At 45.8% G+C, this 23,692-nt stretch overlaps 1 protein-coding gene across 8 annotated transcripts in view; it reads right to left on the bottom strand.

Moving 5' to 3' along the window:
* The window catches only part of Garnl3 (GTPase activating Rap/RanGAP domain like 3), a 140,428-nt gene that overhangs the window by 36,651 nt on the left and 80,085 nt on the right, over positions 1-23,692 (bottom strand). For 7 of the 8 annotated variants that reach the window (XM_005004022.4, XM_063227765.1, XM_063227747.1 and 4 more), the window contains 8 exons: positions 22,858-22,921; positions 19,800-19,826; positions 14,840-14,915; positions 14,001-14,099; positions 11,747-11,850; positions 3,864-3,972; positions 1,638-1,683; positions 802-908 (listed from right to left, as the gene is read on the bottom strand). In XM_005004022.4, the coding sequence (XP_005004079.2) occupies positions 802-908; positions 1,638-1,683; positions 3,864-3,972; positions 11,747-11,850; positions 14,001-14,099; positions 14,840-14,915; positions 19,800-19,826; positions 22,858-22,921 (632 nt within the window). The remainder of the gene's footprint in view (positions 1-801; positions 909-1,637; positions 1,684-3,863; positions 3,973-11,746; positions 11,851-14,000; positions 14,100-14,839; positions 14,916-19,799; positions 19,827-22,857; positions 22,922-23,692) is intronic. The other variant, XM_063227762.1, reaches the window with a different exon arrangement.

Raw genomic sequence — 23,692 nt, 5'->3', positions numbered from 1 at the left:
GACAAGAGCTTTTGTAAATGTTCCCAAACCACATGGCAACAGTGACAGAATTAGGCAGACTCTATGCAGGTCGGAGCAGAGGGAGGCAGTGCCCAGCGTGCCTGGCAGAAGGCAGAAACCAGTCTGCACAGAGAACGCGGGCTGAGACTGCCACAACCTTGGGGCTGGTGGGCTGGGCCTCTGCAAAGAGCCTCAGCAGATGACACTGAGTGGCTTGTTGATCACCAAGGAGGTAGCCTTTCCCTAGGCCTTCAGACAGAATAACTAAGGGCACTCTGGGGAGGTGCAGCCGGGATCTGTGCAGCGGGGGGTCAGAGTCAGGTACTGAGTATCACAGGGAGGCTATAAAGGCATGGGGCAAGTGGGCTCCTGTGCACATTCTGTCTCTGTGTCATACAAGTGCCCCTGTCCCCAGCTCTCACCATCCCTATGCCTGTTTTCTAACCACTCTTCCCCACTTCACCCCACTCTGACGAAGACCTGTATACGTACATGTGCAGAGATTCAGGACGGCTGCATCAGAACCCAGGGAAGAATGTCAATTTAGGGTCCCATCACTGTGAGAGGGTAGGGGGGACAAAAGCACAAGGCAGGTGGGCAGGATGAGGCAGGGGTATATGAGCACTCGGGGAGAAAACCCGCATGCCACCATCGGAAAACGGAGTGTGTGCTGGGCTGAGAACTGATGGAACACAGTCTGCTTTAGCAACGACCTTTTCCCATGCAGCACCCCTGGGGAATATGAAGAAATGCGTTCCGACGTGGAATAAGTCACAGAAACATTTCCAAGTGGAGACTTACATTTCACTAGCAAAAAGTCCCTGAATTCCTGGTGGTCTGTAAACACCGGTGGGGATGGCAAGGGTGGGCCAAAGAGTGGCACGCTTTCTTCTGAAAATATTTTCAGCCTATGTAGAGAGCATCCCAGAATTAGTTGGTTTTTGCTGAGAGGTCACTGATATTTTTCCTGTCACTCTGAACAGCAGACTATGTGGTGTGTTAGGAATGGCACACCACAGCAGGACCCTAGGCCACCATCCGGGCCTCCTTTCAAGCTCAGCCAGTGCACTTCGAGGGTGGAGATGAGTCCCCGAGGCCTCTGTGGTCTGACTCCTAGTTTGCGGACAAGGCCGCCACTGTCCGCCCACTGCACTTGGTATTTTACGCCTTGGCATTGACTGTGATTCTCACCAAAGCTGTCACCTTCATTCTACACAAGGCTTAAGGCTCTGAGGAGACAAATGCTTCTGCAAAGCCTCAAAATCAGGTAGCAACAGGGCTGGGATTCAAACCCAAAATCTATTTGGTTCACAACATCATGGCATCATTAGATAGATTAATTTTTCAGAACAGAAGGATAAGTGAAGGCAGAGGCTCAGGAAACAAGAGCCAGGATCAAATATATCAAACTTGTCCCACATAAAGTACAAAAAATAGCAAGCTAACCCTGACCCTGGTGTCTGCTGCACCAAGCAAATCTTTCCCGAAGAGAGGCAGCCCTGAAGAACGTTTGCTAAGGTGAGTGCACCTCTAGTAAATCAGTCAGCAAGTGTGCACGCTGAACCTCACACAATCAATGCCAAATTAACGCGTCACCAGGAGGATTAGAACAAGAGTAAGACAAGGTCATCACCCACCTGTAATTGTCATTTTGCTGGTCATATCTCACTAAGGCAAAGATATCTGCGCCAATGGTCAAGGAAATTAATCAACAACTGGTGCTCACAATGGACAGCTTGTGCTTCAGAAACCCTGTGCAGTGTTATTTTGGCCGTTAGTTAAGGGCACCTGTTGCTGTTGGCTGGGAACAGAAGCTCAACTTCTTTAGACACACAGGCCAGGAGGGTGCGTGTGAGGGTGCTGTGCCTAGGGTTAGCGTCTGGGTGAGCTTCTGCTGGGAAGGGATAAATCTCCGCAGCTGTCAGAAGAGCAACGTGAAGACAGACACTAAACAACGAAGCTGCCAACAGAGCAAAAAGAGCAATTCCCTTGCCTGGAAATACAAACAAAAGCCCAACATGAAATTAGTCACATATTTCATCTCACACATTTTGAGAAGGAAAGCAAATTTAAATGTTGCCACTATACACCTTCTCTCTCACTCCTTCTGGCTTTGGTAGACAAAACAAAACAGCACAAGCTGATGTGGCTGCTGGTGGCTTCTATAGTCTACTCTGCTTGGGCTACAGCCTGCCAAGTTCAGAATAGCATGATTGCTGCGGTGTAGCTCGGTGTAGTGTGTGTCTAGCATGTGTGACGCCTTGCCCGTCTCTAGCACTGTGCACACACACGTGCACGCACACACACACAAAATAAACTATACAGCATGTGACTCATGTCTCATTAAAGGTCTTAAAGATAGAAAATAAAACAGCACAACCATCCCAGCAGTCACCCTTTCCCACTCTTCCCTACCCCTGCCACCTCCCATGCCCAGCTGGACTTACAGGGCTGTGAGGCCCCTCGTGCTCCACGTTCCCACGCAGGGGCTCAGCAGAATGGATCTCCATGGGTAACTACCCTCTCTCCTCCCTTTCCAGAAACAGAAGTGCCAAACCCTTCCCATGTAGTGTAAAACCTTCGAGTAAGGGAAACCCTAAAAGAGAATGGCCACTTCTCAGCCACAAAGTCACCTCGCTGCCTCTCCTGCACTGCACTTGGAGAAGTTAAGCTTTCTGTTCTGTAAGAACTGCTGCAAGAAAGAGGAAAAATTGGCAGTCTTCAATCAAGCAAGCAGAGGAGATGGTGCTCAGGGGATGAGAAGAAAGAAAATCAGAGTTCAGGTGGAGGAGCAGATCCATTTTCTTTCCTAGTCTCATGGAAGGTATCTGGCAATCTTAGCTTTTCAATACTTATATGCTACATTGTTAGGCCTTAAGTACAGAGAGCAATTCATTCCTAGTGCATGTGTCACAGGGCTCCTCTCTCTGAGCATTTCCATTGGGTGTCTGGGGAATATGAGTAACTAGATGAGAACTGATTTTGAAAATGCCTGTTGCAGAAAACCTGTGGAGTCACCACCTTTGGGTTCTGCCTCTGGGTCTGGCTCAGCTGGGTTCTGATCCTGCAGGGACCTTCAGTCCCATCCTGGGAAATTGCTGGTTTTACAAGCTGAATAGGGATTAGGCAAAGCAAATAAAAATTTCCTGGTCTATCAATTTTCAAAGCTCAAGAGGAGGTTATACAGCAGCTATTATCAGGGCTTAGGTTCAACCAGGACAAATTATTTTGGCTTTTTATTTTTTAAAAAATTTATTTATTTGTTTTTTGAGACAGGGTCTTGCTGTGTAGTCCAGGCTGGCCTTAAACTCATGGCCATCCTTCTGTCACAGCCTCCTGAGTGCTGGGATTACAGGCATGCACCACCACACCTGGTTTGGCTATTTAGTTTAACTTAGAAATTTTTATAACTAAAGCAAATTTCTCTGAGGATTCATTCACTATATTTTTTTTTTTTTTTTTTTTTTGGTCTTTTTCCTTTTTAGCGGTACCAGGGATCAAACTCACGACTGCCTGCTTACAAGGCAGGCGCTTATGCCACTGAGCTAAACCCCAGCCCTATTTCTTTAATATATTTATCACCGATAGATGGTAGGAAGTTCCCCTTAGTTCACAGATTGCAAGATATTTTGGCAGGGGAGAATTCAGTTAACCCATTTACTACTCTAATGGACAGATGGAGGAACAGGGAAACATGCAATAATTAGGAAATTATTATCAATTATTAGAAACAGCAAAAATTCTAAAGCAGCAGGTCTGGGCTCTAGTAATGCAAAAATGTCAGGTATAGCATGTGGGTCATGAGGGTCATCTTAAGTCCAACGAGGCTGCTGAATTGGAGCATCTGCGGAGGCCCAGGATACGTGTAAAATGGGAGCGGATCATGGAAGGCTTAAAGGCAGGAGAAGATTCCTCTCCTTCCTGGAACACGATGGTGACAATATCGTTTCCAATGTGACGCTTCCTTTCCACCTGTGATAAGCATAAATGACAACGCTGAGGTCAAACACGGAGTTAAAAATCATAACAGTATGACAAGCCACAAAGGCCAGGGCAGAGCTCTGACCTTCAGATGTCCTTGGCTTTCTGTCTCCCATGTTTCACCAGCCGTCTTGGCTCTCCCAGTCCTCTCCTGATTTGAACTTCCATTTCCCTTGACTCCCTTGCCTCCTGGATAGCCTCCATTCTCTTCCTATACTACTGTGCCTGTATTGTTTGTCTGCACATATTATCCCTTGATCTGCATTTAGTAGGAAGCGAGCAGAATTCCTGGGAGGGGGCTCAAAGGGGTACTTTTATAAACACCTCAGCCAGTTCCTCCCCTCCTTCTACCTCTTAGCTCGCACTAGGCAAGCACTCTGCCTCTGAGCTGCATCCCCAGCCTGCCCTAGCTAACTCCAAAGCATACACTTGGTGAGAAATGATGTTGTCTAATTTGACTCCTGTTACCCTTTCTAAAATGATCTGATCTGTGGTCAACATCCTTTTCTAGAAGGGTCAGGTGGAGAGTATTTCTAGCTTTGCAAACCACGTGGTCTTTTTACAAGGCTGCTCCCGGAGTGCAAAGGCAGCCACAGACAAAGCATGAAGAAGCAGGTATGGCTGGCTGTGGCCCGCGGGTCACACTGTCCCGACCTTGTTCTCGGCCTGTGCTTATCTGCTCACATGCAATGACTTGGCACGCCTCTGGATCCCTGGTGTCCAAGTTCTGAACATGGCAATTGACGATGGGGACTCTTGGTCACACCCCTCACTGGAAGGTGGGGTTCATGTGCTGTTGCCTTGAATATTACTGCTGACTGAAGACTGCAGCAGTGAACAAACTGTAGCAAAGCTCACCCCCCTGCTCTCTCAGGAGGTGCTTTTGGCCCCATGACAGGCCCCATGACAGAAGTCAGGCCCGGTGCCGCAGAGAAGGAAGAGAGGACAACTGGGAGACCCTGGCACTGCATGGAGCAGGGACAGGGCAGGTGTCCTCATCTAGCTCAGCGGCCAGGGGCTGCAAATGATGGAGACCAGCGGAAGCTGCTGGCTGAGTGGTTCATTACGTAGCAAGAAGTAAGCCAAGCTACTTTGCCTAGTTTCTGATTTCTGAGTATTTCAAATCCGGCCATCTGTGCAAGCCTAGGCACAAGACACCTTCTCTAGGCCTCCTTAACTTTTCAAAGGTCATTTTTTTGTCCCTCAATGCCCACAGCACTTTTCTGATGCCATTCTTATGTAAATATAGACTTTTTTAAAACCAGGAATTGAACTCAGGACATTGTGCTTGCCAGGCAGGTGCTTGTGCTGCTTGGCTATATCTGCACATGGCTCTGATGACATTCTTATAGGGCTTCTAGCTTTTTTTTTTTGCACAGGGCTTTTTTTTTGTCCCTGTCCCCAAGTCTCTATTCTACAGTAAGTCTTACAGAGCAGATCCCTGACTGATTTGTATAGGAATCAAAGGACTCATTCCCAATTTGCCAGAAGAAACTAAGAATTATAGAGCTTCGAATAATTTCAATTCTATTAAATTATTATTATTATTTTTTTGGTACTGGGGATCGAACTCATGACTGTGTGCTTGCATGGCAGGCGCTTATGCCGCTAAGCTAAATCCCTGGCCCCAATTTCATTAAATTAAAAAAAAATAGTATTTATTGTTTATTGTAATGATTTCTTTAGTAATCAAGAAATCAAAAACACATATAATAACAAAATAAATTGAACTCCATGAAAATTTAAAACTTTCAGGCATCAAAGGACACTATCACCAGAGTGAAAAGACAGCCCGTTGGACAGTGGGGGAAAGCATCTGCAAGCATGTATTTGATAAGGGGTTTATAGCTGCAACCTATCAACTCCTGCTACTCAGCAACAAAACATTAATACAGCAGGGCAAAAGACACTCTTTTCCAAAGAAACATGTAAATAGACAATTTACACGAAAAAGGTACTTACAATCACGAGGGGTGAAATGCAAGCCAAAATGAGATAGCTCTGCACACTCACTCAGACAGCTATCTAAATAGTGAAGCATCGGTGAGCACCAGAAACTGGGGCCCTTGGGCACTGCTGGAGGGAATGTCAAATGGCACGGCTGCTATGGATAAGAATATGGTGGTTCTTCAGAGTGTGAAACATAGCTCTACCAGCAGTATACCCCAAGGAAGTGAAAGCAAAGATTCACCATCTGTGTGCCATCTATGGTCACAGCAGTATTATTCACAATAGCCAAAGGCAGAAAAAGCCCCATATCCACCAACAGATGAATGGATAAAGAAAATGTGGTACATGTATGCAAAGGAATATTATTCATCCCTAAGAAGGAATGAAATCTGGAAACAAGTTTCCACATGGATGAACCCTGAGGACGCTCTGTTCAGTCAAATAAGCCAGGCACAAAAGGAAAATGACTGCATTATTCCACCGAGGTGAGGAGCATCAAGCCATAGGGATCATGAAGCAGAATGGTGGCTGTTGGGCTGCTGGAGGGGAAGTGTGGAACCATCATCTGTGGGCTTCCAGCTGAGGAAGGCAGAGTCCTGGAGGGGACGGTGGGATGGGAGCCTATCAGTGCGAATGGACCCACTGCTGCTGATCTGTACGCGGTGTGTTGGTTAAAATGGTAGGTTTTACATGATGCATTTTTTATTACAATAAAAATAATTGGCAAGTGAAAAAACAGAATGTAGCTCATATCCATACAATGGGAAATTGTTCAGCAAGTAAAAGGAATGAAGCACTATCATACTGATGGTCTTTGAAAATATGCTAATCGCAAGAAGCCAGTTAGAAAAGGTCATATATCATGTGATGTCATTTATACATAATAGGGAAATCATCACAGAGAGAAAGCAGATTCATGGTCACCAAAACAGACCGGAAAGGGAGAGGTAAGGGAAGGGACAGGTTGTTTATTTTTGCTGTAATGAAAACTGACTGTGATAATTAGAAAATCTTGTAAAAACACTAAAATCTCTTGGTCATTTAAAGGGTGAATTATATGGCATATGAGTTGTATTTCAGTGGTTGTCTATACATTTAAAAATATTATTGTGCTGCTATTCTGTGCCAGGAGCAAAGACAAGAAACCCTGCCTTCACTTATACTCCTGTGGGGGGAGGGGGGGAGGAAGAGGAGAATATACAGGAAGCAGAACAAACAAGTCCACGAACTTATCCGAATGGTGCTCAAAGGGAGTAACTGCTCCAGAAAAGGAGAGCAGGCCAAGGGCTGTGGGCAGTGGCCTGGTGCCGAGTTCACAGCTGAGCAGTCAAAGGTGGAGGTGTAGGGAAGAGCTCCCAGCAGTGGGAAGGGCAACTCCAAGGCCCACGGGCCTGTGACAGAGGAACAGAGGCAGGCTCATGTGGCGGGACACAGCAGACTTTGAGAAGAGAGGCATTGCACAAGGCCAGCTCAGGACGCTGGTTTGCACCTGAGCGGGGCAATGGAGGTTGAGAAAGAAAGCAGCGGGATTGGACTGCATTTGAAAGGCTCCCCTGCTGCTGACTGTCAGGGGCAGGGGAATAGCATAGAGGCCCGGGAGGAAAGGTACCATATACACAATCCATTTCAGAGGTGCTGTCACTCCAGTATGACTGGTGATCTGACTTCAGTTGTATTTTGAAGGCAGAGCCAGTAGATTTCCTGACAGACTGGGTAGACAGAGAGCAGAGCTATGAAGGATTCCACCACCCTGCCTGGTAACATGAGGAGCAGAAGGGACCTCTGTGGAGGCCGAGGCCTGGATGGAGTGCTGCCTGAGGTTGGAGGCACCCAGCCCAGGAAGCATCTGCAGAGTGTGGGGAGGGAGGTCCGGCTACCCGCACTGGCACGTTGAAAGGGTAAAGTATGTAAGTAATGATTCAAATATATAAAAGTATGTGGTAATCATGATTACCCATTATGTGGCCTTGAAGCTTCATAAAGTTTTCACTTATTAATTGGAATGGCTTTATTCTGGGCTGCTTGATATTATTGCCTGTGATGAAATGAACAGCTATTTTGAAGAAAACAAGACATCATAATAGCTAGTGCTGATTTAATATCATCTTGTTTTGAAGTCCCACCAAGCTTTTGTTCTTCTGTCTCCATTGGTTTTATCATGATGTATCTTGCTGGATTTTATTATATGTGATAGTATAAATAAAAATTGTTATAGGCAAAGAGATAATATAGAAACCATTGTTCGTTTTCTGTTAGCTGGTTCTAAATATCCTACAATGCTTTCATCCACTTGAATGGTTTTACACTGACTTGATATGTTTGAAGCTATAGTATATGAAGTTATATTCAAATATTTCAAGGAAAAAGACAGTATGGTAACTACTATTAAGTCGGGTTATTTGGTGGTGAAGCACTAGGTTGCGGAAACTGTCATGCTTTGACCAGTATTGTTATGTTGTTATGTCCTCTTTTTTCTTAATCTCTCCCTTATTCATTAAAAAAATTATTTTTTATGATTTTTTTAATTAAGGGGAAAAAATAAAAAAAATTAGGATATATTATAGTAACTTTTTTGATTTCCTATTAACTTGATTTGAAGTCCTGTAATACTCCCATTATCTTGTTTTGACTGATTAGACTCTGTTCTGTTCTGTATGATAGTATCAAGTTTGAGGGTATAGGCAACTATTTTGAAGGAAATAAGATTCACTATGATGCCCATTCTGGTTTGACTATTAATCTTCTTTGGAAGTCCTGTAATGTTTACAAGGTTTAGGTTTTATTGGTCTTGTTCTCTACTGTTTTGTTCAACTTTACAATACCTAATGAGACAGACAATTCTTTTTAAGGAAGCAAGAGGCATTATGGTAACCACGGTTGATAACCTTGTACTCTGTTCTACATCATGTGCTATGTCTATCCTTGGTTTTGACTGACAGCTTTGTTTTGCCATATTTGACTTTATTCTCTTAAAAAAAAGTAATAAGAACTAAGGAGTAATTAAATGTGTAAATTTTGTTGTAAAAAAGAGAGGAAAAAAAAGTGCTCTAAAGGATACAACTGCAAGTGTGTTTAGGGGTGTTAAATAGATGACCATATTAATGTTTTTGGTTGGATCATTGAACACAACTGTTTGCAGTCTCACTGTTTGACTGTACCATTTTGTATGCTTTGATACTGTGACTTGAGCAACTATCTCTAAGATGATAATGTGTAATCTATTAACTGGCGATTTCTTACAGTTTTTTTTTTGTTTTGTAGCTCTGTATTACTTGTACCCTTACACTGCTTTGTTTTGTTTTTTCTCTTTTTCCTTTAAAAAAAAAAAAAAAGAGGTGGAGTAGACCCCGGGAGGTAGGGAGTATGGAAAGACAGGAGCCACGGGCGTGGCAGTATGCACACAGGATGTGCCCATCTGGCTCAGGGGTGGCTGAACCTGTGCCTTCATCTGGAACTAAGTGCTGTGTGGGGGTCTGCATGTGTGGAGTCGGGATGTTAGCGGTGCTGACCCTGCAAGGGCATCAGGAAGATAAGGCCCCAGAGAGGCTGACAGCAACATCCCTCTTTCAGCCCCTTTGATCTCCTTGGAAAGACAGGGACTGAAGAAGTTACTGTCCTATCACAACCTGCAAAACCAGAAGTCCGCAGAATCTTGTGAAAGCCTGCTTGTTTACCTCACACCCAGGGTGCATCCAGGGCTGTTCCATGAGGGCTCCAGATGCCAGCTGGTCAGAAAGCCAACAAGACTGTAGGATTCAGACTTGCCTCTAACTTCTTGCCAGTTATCTTAGATCCCCAAGAAACTGGAGCTGGAGGGAGGTCCTTCCCCAGCTGACCTCAGGATTAAGCACTATAAGAGTTCACCATCATCTCTCTTCTCACCTGAATTACTGCCCTGGTAATCGGCAGAAGTTTTATAACTTTGATTTTCTCTTATCTATCGATGCTGGGCCAAGGGAGCTCATGCTAGCCCGAGTATCCAGCACAGCGGGGCCATCTGGGAGTAGCTCAGTGCCCTGGGAATGCTGCTGCACCGTTTTGCTGATGGGTTCCCTAAACAGATAAGGTCATCAGCAAGCCTCTTGAAGAGAAAGACTTCTGAACAGGACAGAGGCTTGAACTGGCATGTTTGTCCCTCTGGACAATGCCCCTTATGCCATGGGGCATGGGCAATTTTGATAAGTGTATGGCACTGAAAAGGCTGGTGCTGGGCTTATAAAATAGTTTAATAGTAGTTTTTTGATATTATCATTAAATGATAAAAGTCAACCAAATTCACAATGATTGGGAAGACCAGTGTGGTCTCCCTTCTCCACTGGATCACAAGAGCCCCCGAACTTGACAGGAGGTGAGGTCTGGCAGCGGTAATACTGGTGCTCTTACCCATACAGAGGACGCCTACCCACTGTGCGTGCACCTCAGCCGCTTCCGGTCCTCCTGGGCCTACACACTTCCTGCCCCAGCCTGTCCTTCACCGAGTTCTCCTTCGGTAACTGGAACAGACTTAAGTCTCTGATGGGTCTCCACAGCCTCCCAGAAAGGCTACCAGCTCCTTATTCCAGCCTCATACCACCACATGGCACTGGCTCTTCCTACCGTCCATCCGCCATCTCCCCAAAACATCTCCGCATCCCAGCCGGGTATCCTGGCCCTTGAGTGTGCTCTGTGTGTTTCTGCCTTGTTGAAACAGGAACTGCACATTCTTATCCCTCACACACACTCTCTAGTAGGGTTCCTATTTCACACCAATCTTTGCTAACTGTCCATTCATGTTAGTGACATTTATTTATTAGATGCTGTCCAAGTGTAAAAAATGTTAAAAATCTCATAGAAGTCTAAATGGAAATCCCCAAATCCCTCAAAAGCCAGTAGCAGGAAAATGCCGCCAAGCGGTAAGATCTTCCCTTGTGAAGAGTCAGACTCTCGAGGGGGCTGGGGCACCCCAGGGAGTTTTCCAGGATGGCACAGCCCACACAGACACTTGGTGTCAGCCATCTGTGCTGACCTGAACAACAATGCACATCAACCATTGTGCAGGAGCCACTTATTTTACGTCCTGGAGTTTCATTTTTACAACACAGAAGGTGCCCTGAAAAAGTCACCAAGAAAGGTGACACGTATAAAACAGTCTTGGGGAGTCTGGTGCTAGGCTGAGCAGGCCCCAGAGGTCCAGTGCTGAAGCTAGGTGCCTAGTGTGGTGCTGTCAAGAGAGGGGGCCCAGCGGGAGGTGAGGAAGTCTCTAAGGGTATTAATGCTTTCCTCATGAAAGTCCATTGTTACTCTCAGGCCCTGAAAGAGCAGATTGTTACAGGTGAGCACGATGCTCCTGCTCAATCTCATTTGCCCCCATCTTGCTGTGCAGATTCATCTGTGCCAGCCACTGTGATACCATCGAACCCAAGGCCCTCTGCAGAGCTGAGCAGATACCAGCACCATACTCTTGAGTCTTCACAACTGTTAACTGAACAAACCTTTTCTTTATAAAGTACCCAGCCTTGGGCATGTTGTTATAGCAATATAACATGGACTGAGCTAAGTCTACAATTCCCACATACACATGTTCATGCACATATATGCCCATTATTACCCTGACCCTTATTTCTTCATGTGACAGACAGTGTTAGGGAAAACAGAGCTTCATAAGATTTGTTGACAATTGATGTATACAGACTATAAAAACGGTCCTCACACTGGTAGCTAGAATCCAACTCATAGAGAGTAATGCACAGTCTCATAATGAGATCATTATGACGTTCTCTCCCCATTGGTTACTATAGATGACTTCGATTCTCCATGAGCCTGAGTTCACACCTACCTGTTGCTTGTTCTCTTTGGAATATGGCAACATAGTGGAAACGTGAAACATGATTTCATGCCCTTGGTACACAGTATAGACCGAATGTATTCCTGTGGTGTCATCTGTAAGATACAAGTGGCCATTTAGTGGAAAGACAGACTCCTGAGGCCATATGGAAATAGTCTTTATTTGTAGATGAGGGAAAATCAGTGTATTCTCAAAGATCTTGCTAGATTATCCACCCAAGGAGAAGCATAGAAGATTGTCTAAGTGTTACGCTCCACTTCCTGCAGGGCTCTGACTCTTCTATGTGACAGATCTCGCCTCTCTTTCCAGACTCGGTCTCTGTCAGATTCATGCCTGGCCTCAGAAGAGAGATCAGATGCTTGGGCTAAGGAGGAGAGCGTACACTATTCCCTGACTTCCGGGTGCTGTGGGTGCACAGGATACCAGGACTGCTCTGTTTCCAAAGTGAAAGGAAGCGATGTTGCTGGCAGAACAGTGCAGGAAGTAAAGCATGGGCTTTGGAGTTCGGCAGTCTTGGACTCAAGTTCTCATTAGCTGTTACTATTCTTTTTCAAAGCCTAAGGGCTCTTCTATCATATTATTTTAAATTATTATTTTATAATTTTTTTGGCAAGTCACCTCACTATTCTCTGGGCCTCAGTTTCTTAATTTCAAAGTGGAGATAAAAGTACCAACTAACTCTCAAAGATGTTAGGAAGCCTTCAAAGTGCAAATCCTGGGCAGCAGCCAGGATCCCATTTTGGAGGCTGGCGGTGGCCACTGGTGATGAGCTTGCAGGTGCCTATGATCCGCCCCATGCACACTGAGACGGAGAGCTCCCCCACCCTGTGCTCATCAGGGAACCTGCTTCCGGTATAGTTCTTACACACTGCTTCCAACTTAGAATCTATGAAATGATGTCAACGTAGGTTTTGGGGGAGAGGCTCCAGAAGGTAGGGAAGGGTGCCTGGTTTTGAAGCCTGCCACATTTGGGTCAACGGAGCCTCACATCATTGTCTGACTGATAAAAACAAAAAAGCGAAGAGCAGAAGCACAAGGAATAGCTAGAAATGCTACACAGAGACGAGATGGCCCAAGTGAGTCCCAATCTGAAGCTGAGACCTCATCTGCCTCTGCCTCGCAGGCTCCAACACCCAGCTGCTGCCCTTTAATATCCTCTGTGTCACTGCTAGTGCCACCACTTGCCGGCTACACCAGGCCCAGTGCGTTGGTGCTGCGCTGAGTTCCTTCTCCTCTTCAACCCGTTCTTGGTTAGCACAGGTCCTGCATCCTCTGCCCTGGAAAGGGCCCTCAAACTCACAGTGCACTCTCTCTCTGCCGGCCTGCTGCCTGAGCCACGGAGCTCAGCACCTCCTGTCTGAGGCAGCTGTGTCTCCCTGGTTCCTCTTTCTGCTCTCTCCACACCATGCAGCTGCTGCCCAAGGCACCAGCTATGTCATCATCCCTTGCCCCACTACATAATGACACCAGTGTGACCTCAAATACCTGCAGTGTCTCCCCTGTTCCCCTTCTCCAGTCTGCAGGGCATCCTTCCTAGACTCTACTCCCTTAAAGGTATTTTCAGGGTCTTTCTTGTCTCAGGGACTTTGTAGATGCTAACTTGCTTGGCATTCGCTTCTCTCCTTCTCACTGCTCCCACTCATCACCCTCTCCTTTCTGTCTGGAACATCACCGCCTTCTGTAAGCCTCCAGATTTGACAAGACACCCCTTGGCACTCTGCACTTCCTAGCTCCTGTGAGCACGCTGTGATAAACAGTTGATAGCTATCTGTTTAGTATTTATGCTGTCCAGTGGATTCCAGGCTTATAGAGAGGCAGGGACCATGTTGGTTTATCCACTCTGTGTCCCCAGAGCTCAATATGGTCAGCGCTCAACTACTGTTGATTGACAGAGACGACTGCGGAGAATGGCTGAGTTGTTAGGTGACTGTACTGTGTGATGTCAGAGGGTACTGATATCCTCGGCTCCAGTGTCACAGGCAATACAGTCTCACAGGACTGCCACTGGATGTGGACATGGCATTAGGCAGCATGTGACTATGGCTGTGGGAAGTTCTGCCACCTCCTAGGGCTCTGGGGACCCATGTTGTCCAATGACCCCTGTCAGATTGGGGGTGAAGCTCAGCTTCCCTCCAGTTGTCTCTGGTCCATCTCCGCCCCCATCTTGAGTATAAATACAAGCACAGCTCAAGCCAACTAACACATTCTACCAACAGTAACAGCGCAAATCAAGAGACAAGCTTACTTTTGGTGTCCAGACCGCCGCGGTAGCCTGTCCAGCCCTTTAGTGTGATTGTGTCACCCAGGAGATTTAAAAATTTTTGAAAAGTTTCACTTCCAATTTCTGTGGGAAGAGGTAGAGCAGGAAAAAATTGTGACAGTCAAGGCCTTGTTTCCTATACATGCACTGAGATCTTGCACTTGAAAATTAGACACTCTATTGATCTGTGTGGTAGGGAAGAACACGAAGTCCCATTTCCTTCTTGGAGCCAAGAGGGTGTTTCACAATTCCCAGGACTGAAGGGAAGGAAAATACCAGCCTGGGGACCCAGCCATTTAGTAAGGTGGAGTAAAAACGTTATTACTGCCTCCATGAACTGTAAATAGGTACTGAGCATGAAACATGCAATGGATCACAAGGAGGACACCGTCTTATGATTCTCCCAATCACTGATTTCCCACTGATTTCCATGTTCATGTGCTTTTCCCCTTAGACTGTATGTTTTAGTGCCTGGAGCAGAAACTGCCAGAAATTAGATGATTGGTAAATATTTGCCAGATAAAAGAAACAAAATGCCCTACAAAATTTACCCTGAAATTTTGTGAAAGTATCTTCTTGGATTAAAATTCCAACTCAATAGATGAGTTCAATTTTGGTGGGTAGTGCAGAAAGAGACAGGGGTATTGGTATGCAGTCCAGGCCGGCCTTGAACTTGTGGTGATCCTGCTGTCTCAGCCTCCTGAGTGCTATACTGACAGGCATGTGGCACCATGCCTGGCAAATCAGTTAAATTTTGAATGAAAATTGAATGAGCAGGGCAGGGTGAGGTTTCTGCCAGCAGAGAGGAGGAAGTGCCCACTCACCATTGCTGAACATCTCATCATCAGTGAGCTGTCCGTCTTTGGCAAAAAGAACCCCAAATTTGAAATTCACAGAGCCCTTTCAACACAAAACAAAAGAGAATTTTACCATCAAAGCAGACACAGTTATGAGATATGATGTTCATTAATTAGGACCACCATAGTCACCAGAATGGATGCTTGGGGGATTCCAATGTTAATCGGTTAAAGATCATTTCTTTATTATTTATTTATTTATTTATTTATTTATTTATTTATTTATTTGTCTTTTTGAGATAGGGTCTCACTATGCAGTTCAGGCTGGCCTTGAGCTTACTTTGTAGCCCAGGCTGGCCTCAAACTCACAGTGATCCTTTTGCCTTGGCCTCCTGAGTGCTGGGATTACAGGCATGTGCCACCATGCCTAGCTTCCTTTATAATTTATTTTGAGGTGGGGTATCACTAAATTGTCCAGGTTGGTCTCCGATTTGCAATCCTCCCGCATAGCTTGAATTACAGGTATGAGCCACTATGCCTCGCTCGTTCCTTTATATTAGTAGGTTTTTATGGCTTACAGATAAGATGATATGCTTTTTTTGTTTGTTCATTTGTAATCTCATTACTAACAGCATCTGTGAGATTTCAGTCCTGTCTGGGGCAATGTGCAGAATGACAGGCAAATTGTCACAGCAATCATGGGACCTGTACATCTTCTTATCTACCCATCAACAAGTCCAAATCCCAGCCAGCAAAGGAAAGCTAATTGTGATTCAAAGCCAAACATAACAATCTTAGGCTGATGTCTTGTGGACTCTTTTAGAAACAGAAATGGAAACTGTAGGCAACTTACACTAAGTGCTCATTTTCCTCAATTCCTAAAGATATTTAATCTGAATAAGTCGCAAAGCAGATGTGAAAAAATTAAAACATAAAAAGAGCAAGTCAAGTAAGCAGTAGTTAGTACAAATGGGCAGTCTACCATCTTCAGCTCTGCCAGATGAACAGACCCAGACCTGCGGAACAACAAACCACAAACCCGAGCTGCTGATTAGGGAGGTGGGGGACAGATGGGAAAGGGACAGGGCCAGAGGGTGAGAAACAGTCTCAACTGCAGGCTTACTGTGTTTTAAGATGGGTAGTGTGGGTTTATAGATTTTCATTACATTATTCCCTATAATTAAAAATTTATTTTTGCATGCTTGAAGTATTTCATAGTAAAAAGAAATCCATTCTTAAAAGAGAATCAACCTCTGTGAGGATGCTTGATTCACCAGCAGGTGTGTGCGTGGCAGGGTGGCTCTTGGTGATCAGTGGGTTGGGACAGACCAGGGACACAGTGCTCAGGGCGTGGGCCAATGCACCAGTGGAGGGAGGTCAGAGCAGGTCAGGGTTCAGGAAAACTGGACCTGGAAGAATTAAGAATCTGAAAATTCCAGCGTCTGTGCTTTTTAATAGTTTTCTGTCCCCAACACACCCATGAGATGGACACCCAGTCACGAGCAAAAGCAGATTTCTCCAAAGGAAGGAAAGTGACCTTGCCAGTGACCTTCTTCTCCAGAGGAAGGAAAGTGATCTCCAGCTGACCTTGCCAGAACTTTCCCCAGTGCCTGGAACAGATGCTCTTCTCATGACGCAGATCTCAGCTCCACCAGCAATTTCCGGCGAGGCCTTTCCTGACAGCCCTGATGTAAAGCGTGGTCACCCTCCGCCAGACCACTCATTTGCTCTCCTCATAGTGCCTCCTGGAACTCTCAGATCATGTGAAGCTAAGCCCCTGAAAGAGGGGTCACACATGTTTTACTTTCTATTGCATCCACAGTGCTTGCCATGGGTGCCAAAAACCTTGTAGATGAACAAATATTCATGGTGCCAGTGACTGGTGCACAACAAATGACGACAGAAACTACACTGGCGGAAACCACTCGCCTGTGACCTCTGAGTGACCACTTCTTCCTCACAAACCAGTTTTTAATTCCTTACAATTTTGTCAAGAATTTGTACCCACCAGTTTCTATAGTTTGTCACTTTTTTTTTCTGTACTTAAAGTGATGACAACAATTACTTATCTCCTTGATGCTGGCACCTCTCCCATTCTTGGGGGTTTGTTCAAAGCACCCACAAAGAATCCAGGATCTAAAGGATGACCTTGGAATAACCCTGCAGGGCCTGAAACAGTGCTTTCCCCTATGAGCAGGCCTCAGGATCCCCTGCTGGGCTCTTTACAGAAGGCTGGGTCCTTCCCCAGAGTTTCTCATTTGGCAAATTCATATTGGGACTTGTCTGTGTTTAACAGGTTCCCAGGGACCCTGCTTTGAGAACCACTACATTAAGAGGACAAATAAAGATGTGGTCAGGAGGTCCACAATCAGGCCCAGCTGACCTGACTGCCACCAAGTCCAGGACAAAAGTACCAAGTCACTCATCAGAGCTGTGAGTGATGAACAAACAGCGGATTAGGGCTCCAGCCCACAGAGCCCGCATTTTCTATTTACAGAAATGTAAGTGAAAGGCGGGGAAAAAGAGCCTGTCTCCAGCTCATACTGAATGGATGCCAGGGCTGGCGTGGAGCTCCACCCCTTGCCAGTATCATGGCATGGTCTTCTCCGTGCTGAGCAGAGCTGGAGCTCTCAGCACAGATGGGGCTGACTGCCACCTGGACACTGGCCAAAGCTTTTCCAAGCTCTATGGGGCTGTTCTGAAACTGGCACTGTACGATGAGGTCCCTGCTGAGGACCCCTCCTGCTTCAGATGAAGACCCCAGAAAAAACAGTGTCGTGAAGTCTAAGTCTTCATTCCACAGTGCTGGGGTCAGGCTGAAGAGCTGAAAAGACTGCTAGGCAGGGGCAGAAAGGCAGTATTTAAGCTACTTGTGCACCCACAGGTCAGATCTTCCATGTCACTTACAGACAAGGATGTGTCCGCATTTGCCAAAGCAGCTCTGGCCTGAATCTGCCTGAATCTGCTGTCCTGATATCTTTGAAAAACTACTCTCAAAAGAGTTTCATTTTACAGACAGAACCTCTGGATTTAGGAGAAAGACTGGTGTTGCAATGCCCTTTTAAGTTTTTAAACCTACATACAGGGCCTAATCTAGGTAATACTCATGGCTAACAGAGCTTCAGTCTATTTATCAAATCAAGGTATCAGTCAATATAATGTTACGTCATACTTTAGGAGGGAGAGTTTGGTTTGGGGTACCTGTCCAGAACGGATCATTTCAAGCTGCTGTTTTCTGGTACTGGAGAGGGAAGCCAGGTCCTTGTACACCACTTGGCGCATGCTCTACCCATGAGCTGTACCCCGGCCCCCGAAAGGGTCATATTTGAACAAACTACTCAACCAACATCATTAGTGCTTCCTAAGCTGGCTGCAAGAGGGCTCTGAAGGAAGGAGAAGATTCTTGAGGTCGCAAGACCAGACCTGGATGCCAGGGGAGGTAACTGCTGGAGGGAATCTGTGAGTGTCAACAGCCGTCTCTATTACTCCTACTTGTACAGAACCTAGAAGTGTTAGGCTCTAAATTTCCTGAGACAGCATTCAACATGATTGCAAGCCAGTGTGCAGGCACGATCTTGGGAATTAAAGTATGCTGGGAAGTATTTTTCTTTCTGTGGGAAGTGAGCATGAGGGGAAAGCAAAGTCTCTCTGATACCCAAAGAATCTTTGGAACTGGAAAGGATGGTCTTACTCAAAACTGGATACCATGGTCCCCATACTCTGGTCTGGGCACTCTGTGTTCCTATGGTGCCCTCGCCCTGTGTGCGCCACAGCACAGGATGCCATGTGCTCTCTCGAGGTGTCTCTCCACATGGTAAACACACAAAGCAGGAGTTTAGGGACAAGGACACCACTTTACCAAAGTAGCTGACTTTTTGGGAACATCACTAGTCTTATTAACTTCTTCTTCAGCCCATCTTTGCAATGAATGGTTTACCACTAACCCCAGCTAGACTTGGGGTAAATGCTCCTATGCAGCCCAGGTGGGAAGCTGCAGGACTCTGCGAGTACCTGTGCTCTGAAAGCAACACCTTCTCCAAGGCATCGTAAGAAGGGACTCTTGCCAGTTCAAAAAATATTCCTCAGTGAGGGAAATAAAACTGAGAAACAGAAATCTGGCTTGGAGCCCCCAGGTGAGAGAAGACAGGGTGGCGTCAGTGCAGCACCGCAGCTGTGGTGGAAGCGCTGAGCAGTGCTGGGTTTGGGGTATTTTCTGAAGAACTGTCAACAAGATGTGCTGATGGATCAGATACTGGTGTGAGAGAAAGAGCAGCGTTAAGAGATTTTACCCAGGTTGGCCCAAGCACCTGGACAAATGCTACTGCCATTTACTGAATGGCGTAGTGTGCATACACTATCATTTATTTAATCAGCTGCCTGGTGATAATAGTTGCATATTTCTCTCTGTTCGTTTATCTGTTTAGAAAATCAGTATCTCTTTAAAAAACAAAAAAAGACAATAGGGAATAGAAACATATATGTATATATATGTTTATATATATATATGTTTCATATAACATAAACAAATGTATCTGGTATCCTGTATGTCAAGAATGTTACTAAGGCCTGGCATGGTGGCGTGCTCTTGTTAATCCCAGCACTTAGGAGGCTGAGGTAGGAGGATCCTTGCAAATTGAAGACCAACGTGGGCTACAAAGTGAGCACAAGGCCAGCCTGAACTGCATAGGAGACCCTATCTCAAAAAGACAAAAAAAAAAAAAAAAGACTGCCAACTTAACTTGATAGAAATAGAAATCTCATTACTCACCCTGAACTCAAGGTTGCCATCTGAATGTTTCCAAGCAGATTTAAGAGTTTTGTTTTTGCATACGACTGTCTATGCGTTGTTTTTGGAGCTTCCCTTGAGAAAGCCCTCGGTAGACTGCTGCTGTGAGGACCACAGAGGGTCTCACTTCTCCAGAAGGGGAAAGTGCATGTACAGACAAGCAGGCACGGTGGGGGCCAAGGGCTCCGCAAAGCTACTCACCTCTTGTTCTTCCAGAACCAGCAAGTCCTGCCAAGTGAAATGTGACAGTTATGGCCACGCCTTACAGGGATTACTTCATCCTGGCTTTCGGTGAAAGCCGAACTAGATCTTATTCATAGTGTTTTTGATAGGATATTTTAAAAATAATCAAGGTGGGGTATTTTTTAAAAACAAAAACAAACAAACAAACAAACAAAAAAAGACAATGACCAAACACAGGCGCCAAAGGTCTTGGGTTTTACCCTTATGACTGGCCTGATTCTAACAGTTTCCCTCCGAAGAGCAGCAATGTGAGGCTGCGGCCCTGTAGGGACATGGGTTTAGGTCCCTGTGGGATCCCTGTCTCGGCCCGAGGCAGGATGAGTGTGCACACACAACAACCTTCAGTGTCTTCCTTCTCATCCTCAGCCGCTCCACAGATATAAGACTGCCAAAAAACTACACACGCTTCAGCAGTTGCCACTAATAAATGCTGGGGTGCTGGACGGCCACCACTTGAAGCACCTATATCTCAATAAATTTAGTATTAAAATATTTATACAAGGTTTGCTTTTCCTGATGCATACATTTTTTGGTATTTCTGTAAACTAATTACATAAAGTTCCATTTTTCCAGAATCTACTTCTAAGCAAGTAGATGCCGGCTGATAAGCAGACACAAAAGCCAGAGGCTCTACAGCCATCAGCAGAGGACACTCTGCTGTGGGGAAGGGCGGCCCCGTGAGCCCCACAGGCCAGAGAGAGAAGAGGGCCAGGATGGAGGCTGAGGGGGCTGGAATAGGCCTTTCCTTCCTCCTTGCCCCAGGCTCCCAGGAGAGCAGCCTAGTCAGCTGGAGGCTGGAAACTGGGCAATGCTCGAAGAACCACTTGCGGCCTCCAGGCCTCCAAGCCTCCATTGTATTTACCAGGAAGCCTCCGCCTGCAGAATCCAGCTATCTTTATTATTTCTGGAAGGTGGGAAAAGGTAACACTGTAACACTGTTTTACCCCCCGGAGTCTTTGTATTTGCAAGTCACTGTGTGAGTTTTCATTGCAAAACTCTCTGCACAGTTCATGATCTCTGCCACTCAGGGATGCAGTTTCACTGTTTCAGAATCACATGTGAGGCCTGGAGGCTGAGAGGAGCCTGGGCCGTTCTTCCCACACCTGTGGTGCTCATCCTCACTGGCTACGGTGAAAGGCCAGGGGAAACACACAGCTGCCAGGAGCTCCGCACCAGGACCGAGCTCTGTGCCCTGGCCCCTGGTCAGGCTGCATCAGCTAGCTGCCGAGCTCTGGGGCTGGGGTCTCAGCATGTGGCCTAGAGGCAGGATGGATGTCACCTGCACTCAGTGTGTTTATCTTGCAGTTTCTGTTTTAGGTTTTATCTGCTCAGAACCAGTGCTTCTGCCATGTGATCTGGTTTGCCAATGTCCCAGGTAACTTGCTAAGTATTTAAAATACTCCCGAATTGGTCTCTATCAGTTAGATTACCTTTTTGCTGTTTCCTGACTTATAATTTTGGCCCAGGAAAGTACAGTTTCTGTAAGTAACCCATTTTCCTCCTTTTCTTCTGTCTTCTTTTCCTCTCTTCCTTCCTTCAGTGCTGGGGACTGAACACAAGGCCTTTGCACTGAGCTCCCCTCACCTCGCCACTTCTAAATTCTGAGGCAGGGAGGCTTGAACTTGAGATCCTCCTACCTCAGCCTCCCAGAGTGCTGGGATTAAAGCGTGCTCCACCACACCTAGCCAACACTGTTTCTTCATATAGCCCTATTGTTGATGTATATGACAAAGGCATGATTCTAATTATTAGTTTGATCTGGTGCTGATTTTTAAAAAAATATCTCTATATAAAAGAATTTGAGAGTGATTACACATATTTATTTTTTAAAATGTTCAAATATAGCCCTATAGGGTTAGGAAAGTCATATCCTAACAAAGATGATGGAGAGAATCAGGAAGACACAGCCTGGTATGAGGGTGCCCACCTGTAATCCCAACACTCAGGAGGCTGAGGCAGAGGGAGGGCAATTTGGGTTCTGCCTGGGGAACTTAGCAAGACATTGTTTTGAAGGAAAAAACAGAGGCCTGAGCATGTAGTTCAGTGATTGAATATGCCTGGGTTCGATCCCCCAGTACTGGGAGGAAAAAAAAAAGGCAGGAAGAAACACACAGACACCCCGGTGTCTCCAGTCACTTAAAGTAGTTTAATCACACATTGCTTCTGGAAAGATTTTGGTTGCAAAAAATGTCACTACAGTTTTGTTGCCAGCAACAGACAAAGAACATTTAAAATAGCTCTTTGGAAGGGAAGTTACTTCCTTTGCAATGCAGTCGGTTAGGGTCTGTTCATCTCAGGGTCCTGTGATTGCTAAGAAGCCTGCCTGCCCAAAGCCCATTACTGAGGGCTCCTGAGGGACTTCTTCAGCTGGTGGCAGCTGGTGGCAGCTGAAACGCCCTGAGCAGAGACTGACCCTCACCTGTGCTATCATGCACAGAGGGCAGGGGAGGCTCATGAGAACTCCTCATGATGGGAAAACTCAAAGCACAACTGTAGGGAAAGCATTGCAAGCATCTTTTGTTTGGTAAAAAACAGCAAGAGGGATGACAGAATGCTGCTGGATCTTTCTTCTTGTCCTCTTTTATTGTGTGGAAGCAAAGCAGACACGTCTGAGCAGAGGTGGGCTCGACATGTTGCTGGGCGGGTGGTGGTGTGGGTGTGTGGGTGTTCCTGTGCAGAGGCCCAAGACAGAAGGAACTGCCGGGGTCAGCCTCCGGACTTGTACCTGTGGGGGATGGGGGGCCCGGGCTTGGAGGTGGGGCAAGCATTAAATTAAGGATCTGCAGAGGGAAGTGGTGAAGACACCCTGGCTCTGGCACATCTGTATTTCTAACTGGTTTTAAGGTCTGCTACGGCCACTTTCAGCATAGCTGTGAGGGTCTCTTGTGAAGACGTTTTAAAAGCTACATAAGTGATTCTGCTCTGAATCTAAAACTAAAACCCCCAATGGCTTGTCAGTTCTGCCCTAACACAATGATCAGTTTTATATAATTAAGAAGCAGAAATTCTCCATTACCTTTTGTATCTCAGGATGAAAAATTTCCCTAGGACCTTTCTCGAATTTGTCCAGATTCATGGCACTGAAAGAGAACAGATGGAATGAGCTACAGTGCAGTGGAAACTTAAGGTGGAGCTAGTTTCAGTTCTTCAGAGACACTAAGAGCTTCCAGACAATCACCTCTGGGTTCTCAGAAGGGCCTGGCACACAGGGGGTACAAACCAACAAAGGAGGGAGGGAGGCATGGATGAAGACATCAAAGTCATCTATTATGTAGCTAATACTCATGGCATACACGAGAAAGGGGGAAATCAGGAACACCTGTTTCAGGCGACCTTGACCAATCTTCCGGATTTTTTTTTTTTTAGACAGGGTCTTGCTATGTAGGTCAGGCTGGCCTGGAACTCACTATATAGTCCAGGGGGGCCTTAAACTCTTGGTGTCCTCCTGCCTCAGCCTCCCAAGCACTAGGATTACAGGCATGTGCCACCATGCCTGGCCAGATTCTTATTTTTGTTTACTAGAAAAACGATAAAATGTGAGTAAGATTAACAGATATCTCTTTCTTCCTTTGGCAACTTGTCTGCCACACAGGGCAAAATGCCCATAAGAGTATTTGTTAATAATTTATTTGGATATGCAATGTTAATACATTTGAAGTTCCTCTAGAGGTAAAATGGGCAGTGTGGACTGATGACTCTAGGGTCCCTTTCACTAGGCACTAACAGTCACAAGTAAAAAGTAAAAATAATAAGAACCAATACGTATAGAACACTCACTATATGTCAGGCATCTGCAGTTGCTTTAGCAGTTGCTTTGTGTGATTTATTTCATGGAATCCCTAAGAGGCCAG

Source organism: Cavia porcellus, unplaced genomic scaffold (genome assembly GCF_034190915.1).
Source record: "Cavia porcellus strain 051 isolate PalLab524CR breed Dunkin Hartley unplaced genomic scaffold, mCavPor4.1 scaffold_1, whole genome shotgun sequence".
NCBI lineage: Eukaryota > Metazoa > Chordata > Mammalia > Rodentia > Caviidae > Cavia > Cavia porcellus.
Note: the sequence above shows the minus strand (reverse complement) of the source record. Positions and strands in the feature narration are given on the sequence as shown.